This window comes from Hypanus sabinus, chromosome 19 (genome assembly GCF_030144855.1).
Source record: "Hypanus sabinus isolate sHypSab1 chromosome 19, sHypSab1.hap1, whole genome shotgun sequence".
Lineage (NCBI taxonomy): Eukaryota > Metazoa > Chordata > Chondrichthyes > Myliobatiformes > Dasyatidae > Hypanus > Hypanus sabinus.
This window is the reverse complement of record NC_082724.1, coordinates 47,250,215-47,262,352: the sequence shown is the minus strand read 5'-3', so window position 1 is coordinate 47,262,352 and position 12,138 is coordinate 47,250,215. Positions and strand designations below refer to the sequence as shown.

Genomic DNA, 12,138 nt, shown 5'->3' with positions numbered 1-12,138 from the left:
AAAATAACATTTAGGTCAATTTGCATATTTATAGTGCTTTTCATGTAGAAAATCACAATCCTCTAAAAAGGTCTTAATTTATAATTGGATCATTACTTACCTCCAACTTCACAACTAATAAATCACTGCTGTGTCCTGGACAGCTGCCTTTGCACATTTACTTATATAGTGAAATGGACAGTCAGGTGGGGTTTGGCTTTACTACTGCCATTACATTGAAATTACTTAAATATTGTTTAAATAAGGGAGCATGGCAAAATCTAAAGTAACCTAACCTTAACTTTAACTTGACCTAAACAATAACAAATTATTTTTACAACAAATCTTGAAAGTGCATCTTAAAGACAGAAGTTCAACTAATGTAGAATCTTTACCTTATACTCAGTGGCTACTTTATTAGCTAAAACTGTACACCAATTCATAAGTGCAAATATCTAATCAGCCAATCATGTGGCAGCAACTCAATGAATAAAAGCACGCAGGCATGGTCAAGAGGTTTAGTTGTTGTTCAGTCCAAACATCAGAATGGGGAAGAAATGTAATTGAAGTGACTTTGACTGTAGATGGGGTGGTTTGAGATCTCAGAAATTGCAGTTAGCAGGCCCTTCATTGATCAGGGTTGACGAGGGATATTGCATCCTAGTTGTCTATGCATACTAGGGCAGTACAATATGCAGAACAAGCTGATTCCCATGCAGCAGGCTCCCCCTCTGCATACAGCTGAAACAGCAGATATCAGCAGTGCTGTAGGAGTTGTCAGTCAGTGTTGAACTCTTTGTAGAACTGCCTCAGGGACTCCATCTCCAGATTCTTCCTGAAGGTTTACTCCCGAAGCTTCCCCCATGAGTGGGTATAGCCGCTAAGCAATAGAGGTTTGAAATTTGAATTTTCCTCCTCACAGATGAGCTGCTAAAGATGGCTGATGAGGCCCGTTTGCATGATGCGACTAGTTTTAGGGCGCCTGTAACTGACCTTTGTATCTTCCCTGGTCAGCAGAAACAGTTCCACCAGGCTTACCAATTAAGCCACACGTGAAGGTCATGAGCTGGATTGGTTGTCAGAGGCTATTTGAGATACGCACCACTGGGAACATTTAATAGATTGTGAGAGCTTATCCCCACTATTCCCCCAGAATATGACAGCCTTATAGATAAAGATATAGATATAGATAAAATAGATATGACAGCCTTATAGATACATCCAGCGAGAGGCAGTTCTGTGGATAAAATGCCTTGTTACTGAGTGAGGTCAGAGGAGAATAGCCAGGCTGGTTCAAGCTGACAGGAAGGTAAATCAGATAATCATGGATTACATCAGCAGTGTGCAGAAGATCATTGAAGTGGATGGGGTACAAGAGCAGAAGTCCATTAACAAACACTCAGTTGCAACATTACTCAGTACAGTAAGTACGTAATACAGTGATCATAGAGTATAGAGCTGCTAGTTCACCAAAGGCACAGGCTGTTACTTTTACATGTTGAAATTCTTTGCAGGATTTCCTTTCACATGCTTTAAGCTCTTTGCCTGACTTGCTGATTACTTCTAGAAGTTGCACTTTGGTACATTTACAGAGAAGGTTTCACTCTCTAAACCGCCCTTCGCCCACTTACCTCTCCCTGAGATTTCTAAGGATTTCAAAGCTCAGTGGGGCTGTAAGATACATAACTGTAATCCATTACCCTGCCCCTTGCAGATTAAGATCAGAGGTAAACTGCAAAACATTTCCAGATATATGGCAGATACAGCACCTAACTATTAATTATGCAAGAAAACTGATGTACAATGTCTTGTGTATGTGACTCAAAATGGCTTCTTTGGTTTGTTAAGAGTAGGAATGCTTCTTTGTCTGATAAGTGTTTCTCTCACAGTTGTTTAGCTTTAAACTTGCTGATATTGGGATTTTATTCATTTGTTAACCAATGGGGAATGTTATTTTGTCTTGTGAGGCTGGGAACTTGGGGCGGGGAGGGGGTGGTTTCGCGAGAGTCGGGAGGCAGATGCTGAGGAAGGTGGACGTGCGCTGCACTACTTGGTTGACCACTTGGGGTGGTCCCAGGTGCGAAGACGTGGAGGTCGGAGGCAAGCGACGAGGGGTCGAATGGTTCGATGGTTGAGCTCCAACGATGTGCACTAAACTGACTGAACTTTGATAAGTTGGCACCTTTTGCATTTTCTTTTCTTTCATATATATTGTATTGCCTAGTACTCTTTTAGTTTCAGTAAACTCTTTGAAGTGTATTTCATAACGGTATCTGGTGTGAATTTGATACTGTGTGCGGGCGCGAGGCATAAACTTGATTCTCACAGCACCTGTGTGTACGGGAGGTGGGATTGGTGTGTGGCTGGATCTCCAATTCCCCTAGACATATACCAGCCTGTTGGTTAAGTGTTACACTGAGTTAGGAGAATTTTCCATCTCAAAGGGATTTTGGCCACAAATCTGCAAATTCAAGATCAAAAGAAAATCAGATCAATAATTTCAGCTATCATCAGCATCTCTCAGTAAATCTCTCATGCTGGCAGCTGAGGAGGATCGTTAGGGAGGGATGTGGATAAATTCAAGTATTTCACAGGAAGTTTCAAGAGTTCTTTCCTACAACCATTATCAAACTGTGAAATCATAGAGAAACTGAAAATTAATGCTGTTTTAATGCAAATAAGTCTAATTCCTGGTCAGAAGAGAATACTAACAGAAAAATATAGTGATGATACTTTAATGTTAAAATAACAACTAGAAATAACAACTCCTGGCATTTTAAATCTTTGCTAGCAATTGATATGCTATAATCATACCATTCAGATATATTTTCCACCTTGCATATGTTAATGATGCTTCCTCACGTAAATAACCCTATTATTTCCAATAACTATGATGTTGTTAGTGTTTTATCTGCTGCAAAGTATTAGAAGTAAGATTTGTAAAAGTTGGAACTTTGTTTATTTTTTCTTCCCTAACAAATCTCGCTCTCTCTCTCTCACACACACACACACTCTCTCTCTCTTCCTCTCTCTTCCCCCCTTGCTCTCTCTCTCCCCCCTCTCTCTTCCCCCCTCGCTCTCTCCCTCTCTCTCTCTCTCCCTCCCCTCTCTCTTCCCCCTCCCTCTCTCTCTTCCCCCTCTCTCTCTCCCTTCCCCCCCTCGCTCTCGCTCTCTCTCTCTCAAGAACATAAAACATTACAGCAAAGTACTGGACTTTCAGCCCACAGTATTGAACCAACCTTATACCCTAATCTAAGCCTTCTCTCCTACATAGTCCTCCACTGTTCTATCATCCATGTTCCTATTTAAGAGCTTGTTAAATGTCTTTAATATATCTGCCTCTATCATCACCCATGGAAGGACGCTCCACACACCCACCATTCTGTGAAAAGAACTTAATCTCTAATATTACCCCCCATACTTTCCTCAAATCACCTTAAAATGATGCTCCCTGGTATTGCCCCTCAGTATCATCTGGTGTCCCCAAGTTATTTCCTCAGCACTTGAGTTCAAAGTTCACAGTCAATATATGTAAATATCACCATGACCAACCTTGAGATTCATTCTTAGTCTTTCCTTCTCCTCCTTCACCAAGACATTTTAAATTTATCCAACAAAACTTGGAAGCTAAACACACAAGGATTTTTTTATATTCTCAGCTCTCCATAAATATAGGGGTATGCAGGCTAACCCTTTCAAGTCACACTAAGCACAGTTGCAAATTAAGAATCAAAACTATAGGAATATGTTTATATCATCCAGATATACAACACAGTCACAAAAACAAAATTCTGCTGTCTCTTTTTTGTTTGAATCATTAACAAACATATTCTTGGCAATAGCAGAACATAGTCACAACAATCCTAAGACTATCCATTTTCAGCTTCTTTAAGTTCTTGAAAATAAAACACTTTTCTCACTTCTCTACATATAAAATTTAAAAGAGATGGTGTGAAGGTATGCATGTAGAAGTGCGAGACTGTCTTTCAAGCAAAATATTCCTCACTGATGGAATTTATGAAGAAGGATACATTATTTACAAAGCCAAAAATCTGAATCAATGTGAACACTATATACTGTAAATTAGAAGCTCATTAAAAGTCTAGGGAAATTATTATTGATGTGGCAATTATAAATGTAATGATCACCAAATGATTACTGATTGTCAAGTCAAATGCCACAAATCTAAAGGATTCTTGCTTGATTTTTACAATTCAGTCATTATGTTTTACAAAGTGGAGGAGATTGGGATCAAGGATGTGTTTGATGTGGTTTATGCAATATTGGCAAGCAGTCTGTATAGAATTTCACTTTTGACATGTTAAAATTATATTTTTCACTCCTGAAAATTAGGCGTGTTGGTAACACTGTTCTTCAAGGAGCTGATTTTGATCCCTAGGATCCTTACAGTAATTGTATCCCCTTTGCTGTCAGTAAGCGTGATCCAAGATTTGGAGCTGATGACAATGAAGAAACAGCAGTAGAATTCTGGGTCCCTTGTTTGTGCCACATTGTTCTTCTAAATCAATGGAGCCCAGTATACAACCCAAGAGTCAAATTCTTGCCTGTCCACTGATCTTTCCTGCAGGGAAAGGTCCAACATTTCACCAGGCAGATGGACAAGGGCATGTTATTCATAATTTCCCAGCAACGGGGGCAAACTGAGTCATAGTGAGAAGAAAGGGTAAGAATGCTCATGAAAATATATCCTACAGTGTTGTTGCCTTTGGAATTCAGCCTTGCGTCCATATTGGGGAAAGGGCAGAATGTCTCCTGGAGCCATGATGCTTGTCTATCCCAGTCCAATACTTTTGGGACATGCCAGATGTTACAGTTATCTCTCTCCTTTCACCATAATGATAGCTGAGTGTAAGCAGGAGGCAAGACGTACACTCAAGGGACCCTATATCCCCGCTCATTAATGCAAAAATCGAATTAACCAATCATGTGCCAGCAACTCAATGTATTAAAGCATACAAACATGGTCAAGAGGTTCAGTTGTCATTCAGAATAAACATTAGAGTGGAAAAGAAATGTGATCTTTTTGACTTCGATCATGAAATGATTTTTGGTGCCAGGTGAGGTCAGTCGAATATTTCAGAAACTGCTGAACACCTGGGATTTTCACACACAATGGTCTCTACAGTTTACAGAGAATGGTGTGAAAAACAAAAATAAAAGAAAACACATTCTATGAGCAACAGTTCTATGGGCAAAAAATGCCTTACAATGTGAGCAGTCAGAGGAGAATGGCCTGACAGGCTCAAGCTGACACAAAGTTGATAATAACTCAGATAACCATGTGTTACAACAGTGGTGTGTAGAAAAGCAACTCTGAACCTTGAAGTGGAAGGGCTACAATAGCGGAAGAACACAAACGTACGCTCAGAGACCACTTTATTAAGCACAGGAGATTCCTAATAATGTGGCCACTGAGTTCATATAGACATTGGTCTTATTATGTGGATCACAAACAGCTTTTCTATAGGTGTCTCAAATGTTGCACCTTAAGCTCTCAGTTCAAAAGTTGAAAGAATACAGAAAACACGAAAATAGGATCAACTGGCAAAATCATTGCCTTCAGAAAAATTCAAGAGCAGACTTAAGGTATATACTAAAGGAAGAAATGGAAAAGTTTGAGGAGGGATCTCCAGAGCATAAGCCTTGATAGCCAATGACATGTACATATGCAAAAATGATATATTTATTGCATGATCCCACACGTTAATACGCACATACATACTAGAGCCTCTCTGTGTGGTAAACTGGCAAAAGTATTAGTTACTATATACACTTTCTAAGCTAATTCAAAAGAATTGACATTTTCTCTTAGTTTTTTTTCAAATGCAGAATATTGCAATTTATATATATACATGAGGTAAATCTAGGAACTTCCAATCGAGTTGTTCATTCATTCACTAGCAGCACCACAAGGAGAGTGTAAATTCATGATTTCAAGATGCTATTTACCGAGCGCAATACATGCAGTAGAAAAAGTCTCATAAGATACTTTCAGGTCTATCTTTCAGGAGAGTGAAGTAGAATCCTTAAAAATATAGCGAATTCATACAAAGACTAATTTCAAGATGAAGTAGTTGAAGTGTACTTGATTAATCTTTAGGAAATTTGAACAGTGAAATACATTGTAAGTTATTTAAAACTATATATCTCAATATTTCCTTTTTTCACTAAAGGTGTATATCTTGATGTTGCTTTTCATTTTTTGTTGGCAAGTCTGTCAGAATCTCCTGAAACAATGTAAACAGAAGCAAGCTAATTTCAACTCAAAAATCAAAGGACCCCGATAGCAATTATATTCAGGGCTCTCAACAGTAGTTGAGATATGGATCACAGATTATAATGTGAAATATAAAAGGCGTGTCAAAAGGGAATTGTCATGATATCATGGGAGATTCCAACATGAGGTCGATTGGGAGAATCGGGTTGGTAATGGATCTCAAGTTTGTTGGATGCCTACAAGATATATTTTTAGAGCAGAATGTTGTTAAACCTACTAGGGAATCAGCTATATTGGATAGGGTGCTATGTAATGAACCTGAGGTGATTTAGGGAGCCCTTAGGAAGCAGTCGTCACAATATGATTGAGTTCAACTTGAATTTTCATAGGGAGAAAGCAAAGTCTGACAAAACAATATTTCAGTGGAGTAAAGTAAATTACAGTGGTATGAGAGACGAGATGGCCAAAGTAAATTGGAAAGAGATGCTAGCAGGAATGACAGAAGAGCAGCAATGGCTTGAGTTGTTGGGAAAAATATGGAAGGTGCAGGATAGATGTATTCCAAAAATGAAGAAATACTCAAATGGCAAAATAGTACAACTGTGGCTAGCAAAGGAAGTCAAATCTAATGTAAAAACAAAAGAGAGGGCACGCAACAAAGCAAAAGATAGCTGGAAGATCGAGGATTGGGAAGGTTTTAAAAACCTACAGAGAGCACCTTAGAAAAATCATCAGGAGGGAAAAGATCAATTCTGAAAGCAAGCTAGTAAAATATCAAATTAGATAGTAAAAGCTTTTTCAACTATGTAAAAAATTGAAGAAAGATGAGAGTAGATATAGGACCACAACATGAGGCTGGAGAAATAATCAAGGTGGAGAAGCAGATGACAGATGAAATAAGTAAGTATTTTGCATCAGTCTTCACTGTGGAAGACAGTAACAGTGTGCCAGATGTTGAAGGGTGTAAAGGAATAGAAGTGACTTCAGGTACTATTACATGGGAGAAGGTGCTCAAAACCTCAAAGACCTAAGGGTACATAAGTCAGCTGGACCAGATGAGCTGCACCCTAGGGTTCTGAAAGAGATTATGGTGGAGATTGTGGAGTTATTGGTAATGATCTTCAAAAAATCATTGGACTCTAGCATGGTGCCAGAGGACTGGGAAATAGCAAATATTACTCCACTCTTTAAGAAAGGAGGAAGGCACCAGAGGAAAAAAAACATTATAGACTACTTAGCCTGACCTCAGTGGTTGGGAAGATGTTGAAGTTAATTGTTAATGATGAGGTTATGGAGTACTTGCTGACACAGGACAAAATAGGACAAAGTCAGCATTGTTTCCTTAAGGGGAAATCTTGCCTAACAAACCTGTTGGAATTCTTTGAGAAGATTACAAGTAGGATTGAGAAAGAGGATGCCATGGATGTTGTACAGTTGGACTTTCAGAAGAACTTTGGCAAGGTGCCACTCATGAGGCTGCTTACTAAGTTAAGAGCCCTTGGTATTACAAGTAAGTTACTGTCATGGTTAGAACATTGGGTGATTGGTAGGAGGCAGTGGGTGGGAATAAAAGGATCCTTTTCAGGTTGGCTGCCAGTGACTAGGGGTGTTCCATAGGGGTCAGTGTTGGGTCCGCTACTTTTTATGCTGTATATCAATGATTTGGATGGTGGCATACATGGCTTTGTTGCCAAGTTTGCAGGTGATGCAAAGATTGGTGAAGGGCAGATCATATTGAGGAAACAGGTAAGCTGCAGAAAGACGGACAGCTTAGAAGTATGGGCAAGAAAGTGGCAAATGAAATACAATTTGGAAAATACATTGTCATGCATTTTGGTATAAAAAATAAATGTGCAGACTATTTTCTAAATGGTGAGAAAATCCAAAAATCTGAAGTGCAAAATAGAATTGGAAATCCTTGTGCAAGACACACTAAAGGTTAACTTGCAGATAAAGTCAGTGGTGAGGAAGGCAAATACAATGCCAGCATTCATTTTAAGAAGTTTAGGATACAAGAGCAGGGATGTGATACAAAGATTCTGTAAGACACTGGTGAGGACTCACTTTGAGCATTGTGAACGGATCTGGGCTATTCATCTAAGAAAGGAGTATTGGAGAGAATTCAGAGGAGGTTCACAAGGATGATTCTGGGAATGAAAAGGTTATCAAACAAGATACATTTGATAGCTCTGGCTCTGCACTCCCAGGAACTTAGATGAATGAGGGGAATCTCATTGAAACCTTTCAAACATGGAAAGTCTTAGACAGAGTAGATGTGGAAAGGATGTTTCCATTCATGGGGGAGTCTTGGAGAAGAGGGTACAGCTCCAGGATTTAAAACAGCTGCAGAGTAATTTCTTTAGCCAGAGGGTGGTGAATTTATGGAATTTGTTACCACAGGCAACTGTGGAGGCCAGGTGGTTGGGTGTATTTAAGGCAAGGATTGATAGGTTCTTGATTGGACATGGCATCAGAGGTTCCAGGGAGAGGCCGGGGAGTGGGGCTGAGGAGGGGGAAAAAAGGATCAGTTATGATTGAATGGTAGAGCAGACTCGATGGGCTAAATGGCCCAATTCAGCTCCTATGTTAGATTGTCTTATGGTCTAATTATATAGTTAATCAAGGTTGCACTGTGAATGTTTAAGAACATAGGAACAACAGGCAAAATTTAGTATCTCCATACACCAATCGATTAGATCATGTCTTATCATACTTCACTTCAATTTTACCGTCTTAGCTCAACTTCCCTTTAATATCTTTATTCAAGCTCTGATTGTACTCATATTTCTGAGCTGAAAAATTGAGACTTCTGGCCTGTGTCTGACAGTTAACTCTCAGTTCAGGGTCAGAGGCAATGATTGAATTCTCACAGACAGCAAGGGCCAGAAATCAAAATTTTTATTTCCCATTTTGCAATGAGAGTCTGCAAATTCTTAACTCCAAGCAGATGTGAGGCAATAAGCAAGTTAAAACAAAAACAGGGATAGAATGAAGGACAAGTTAGTAATAACAGTTATTCACACTGAGGAACAGAAATCAGGCCAGACTATATTGATTTTCCAGGTTGTTCATTACCAAGTTCATCTCTATTGTATCGCAATTGGTACCTGTGTTTATCAAGTTCAGCAATACCTAATGCACCAAATGCCAACTGATACAACAAAGAAACATATCAAACTTAATATTTATATATGTTCAAACCAAGACCAAAGTATTGTAACAACAATATAAAAAAAGTCCACTTACCTTTTCTGCTGATTTTGCAGTGCCAAAAAATATTGGAATAAAGGCAAGCCAAACTATACAGGTAGTGTACATAGTGAATCCAATAGGCTTAGCTTCATTGAAGTTCTCTGGGACGCCCCTTGTTTTGATGGCATAAACAGTACATGTCACCATTAGAAGAATACTGTATCCCAGGGAGCATATGATTTGTAAATCTGTAATATCACATTTGAGGACACCTCTGGCAAGTTCAGGATCTAAGGTCTTCTGTTCATCGTAGTCTATAATTGTGTTTGGTGGGTCAACCCCAAACCAGATGAAAACTCCAAGGAGCTGGACTGAAATGAGACTGGATGTGATTGCCAGCTGAGAGGTTGGGCTAATGAGCCTGGGTGCTGTCACGGCCTTCTTGCCCTGCTCAAAGATGCGAAAAATCCGGTTCGTCTTAGTCAATAATGCTGCGTAGCTGATGCACATGCCAAGGCCCAAGAAGATACGACGGAAGGAGCAGATTCCTGTATTCGGTTTGGCTATCATCAGGAAGGTGATGATGTAACAAAGGAATATCCCAGTGAGGAGGACGTAACTGAGCTCCCGGCCGGTGGCCCTCACGATGGGCGTGTCGTTGTACCGTATAAAGGTGGCAATCACAAAAATAGTGGCGATAATTCCAAGCATAGCGAGAAAGACAGGGATAATGGCCCATGGTGAATGCCACTCGAGCTTCACAATTGGGATCTGGCTGCAGCCAGTCCGGTTTGCATTGGGCCTCATGTCATAGCTACACAGGGAGCAGGTGAATTCATCTCTTTGATACTGATATCCATCACAAAGCTCACAATGCCAGCAGCAAGACACGCCTTTCACCATTTTTTTGCGCTCTCCAGCTTTGCAAGGTAAACTGCAGACAGATGTAGGGGGCTGACGGCTGCCTCCAGCCCACCGCATGTCCTCCACCTGTGGAGAGAGAGACAGAACACTTAGCACATTATAATGAATGTGGATCCATGCTACCTTCATATCACTAGTGAAGGAGCCTAGTTGATGAGACCATAATAGCTGTGTTTTGCTGAAAGAGATTTATGTTGAAGAGAAACTGTATGAATTTTCCTGTTACATCAGTTACAGCCCACAAAAGTAGAGAGAGTCATGTGTCAGTTATATTAATTTGGGTTTTCAAGTGCATTTCTTCATTAACTCTGCATTTTCAACATATGCTCAAATCTGTTTCCAACCATCTTTTCCAGTACTGAACATGAGAATTTGATGCATCTGGACTCTCTGGAAAACATCCAGCAATCCTATTATTGTGACAGATGAGAAATGCAGTGTATACAAAGAACTCATCTTTGGTATACTTCTCAAATGTTTCTTTGCACAATGATCCTGCTTCCAAGAAGCTCCTACTAGCAGGACCCTGCAAGCTCATTTTATCTACAGGCAATCCCGCTAACCCAACTGACTTCATTCTTTACAGAAACATAGCCGCTGAGCCTATTCCATCTCCTAATTATGGTTAGGAAAGGAAGCCTGTTACACTGTAGAGCAGAGGAGGCTAAGAGCATTGGTGCAGTAGTGCAGAAGGGATAAAGGAATAATATAGTTATTTGACAGGATAAGGTTTGTGTAGAGCTCAAACACCTCCAGGGACTAATCTGATCATAATGTCTACTATCTTCAAATTCTGAACAATTCAACCCAAATTGTCCACTTAATCTGCTGCCATTTGGCATAACTGTTTAATCTGATTCATCTTACACCTCATTTCCATTAAGGAATATCATAAAAAATAAAGTATCAAGAATATTTAACTAAATTATTAAGAATATACCCTTCTCATACCTGTGAAAAGATAATTGATTTAATCAATTAATTGACTTCTTTTTACTGTAAGCCTCCTATGTTAATTTAATTATTGAAGGAATAATATATCAATACTCTGAGCCATAGTTTTCACCTGTCTGAAATAATATAGTTTTACTGCCATCATTAGAATTGTTTGTGATATTATGTATTGATTTAACGTTTCTTCCACAATGTTGAAGAATGGTGCAGGCTGATAAGTTTCTTGAAATCCCACTGGCATTAAAGTTAAAAGTAAATTTGTTATCAAAGTACATATATATCTCCTTATACTATCTTGAGATTCATTTTCCTGTAGGCAATTACTGGAAAATAAAGAAATAATAGAATTTACAGAAAATTAAACATAAACTATGACCAACAAGGAACCAGAGTGCAAAAGAAGATGAATTGTGCAAATAAAAAGAATAAAAGTAGGACTAAGGGCATGAGTTGTAAAGAGCCCATGAGAAAGAGTCATAAACACAAGAGATTCTGTGAATGCTGGAAATCCAGAGCAACACATAGAAAATGCTGGAGAAACTCAGCAGGTTAGGCAGCATCTATGGAAATGAGCAAACAGTCGATGTTTCAGGCAGAGATCCTTCATCAGGGCTCATGAAGGGTCTCGGCCTGAAATATTGCCCGTTTACTCATTCCCATAGATAATTCCTGACCTGCTAAGTTGTTTTGTGTGTACTGCCAGAAATGTCAGTGTATGTCATAAAATAGTTCAGAGTTGTGGTGAGTGAAGTTATCCATCCTCTTTGTAGAATAATAAATGTTCCTGAACCTGATGGTGTGGAACTTAAGGCTTCTACGCCTGCTGCCTGATGATAATCCCAAGGAGAGTA

The 12,138-nt window shown here is 39.3% G+C and overlaps 1 protein-coding gene across 1 annotated transcript in view; it reads right to left on the bottom strand.

Annotated features, from left to right (window-relative positions):
* The window catches only part of LOC132377906 (metabotropic glutamate receptor 7-like), a 781,248-nt gene that overhangs the window by 213,052 nt on the left and 556,058 nt on the right, over positions 1 to 12,138 (bottom strand). The window contains exon 8 of the mRNA XM_059944374.1: positions 9,464 to 10,399. Within this exon, the coding sequence (XP_059800357.1) occupies positions 9,464 to 10,399 (936 nt within the window). The remainder of the gene's footprint in view (positions 1 to 9,463; positions 10,400 to 12,138) is intronic.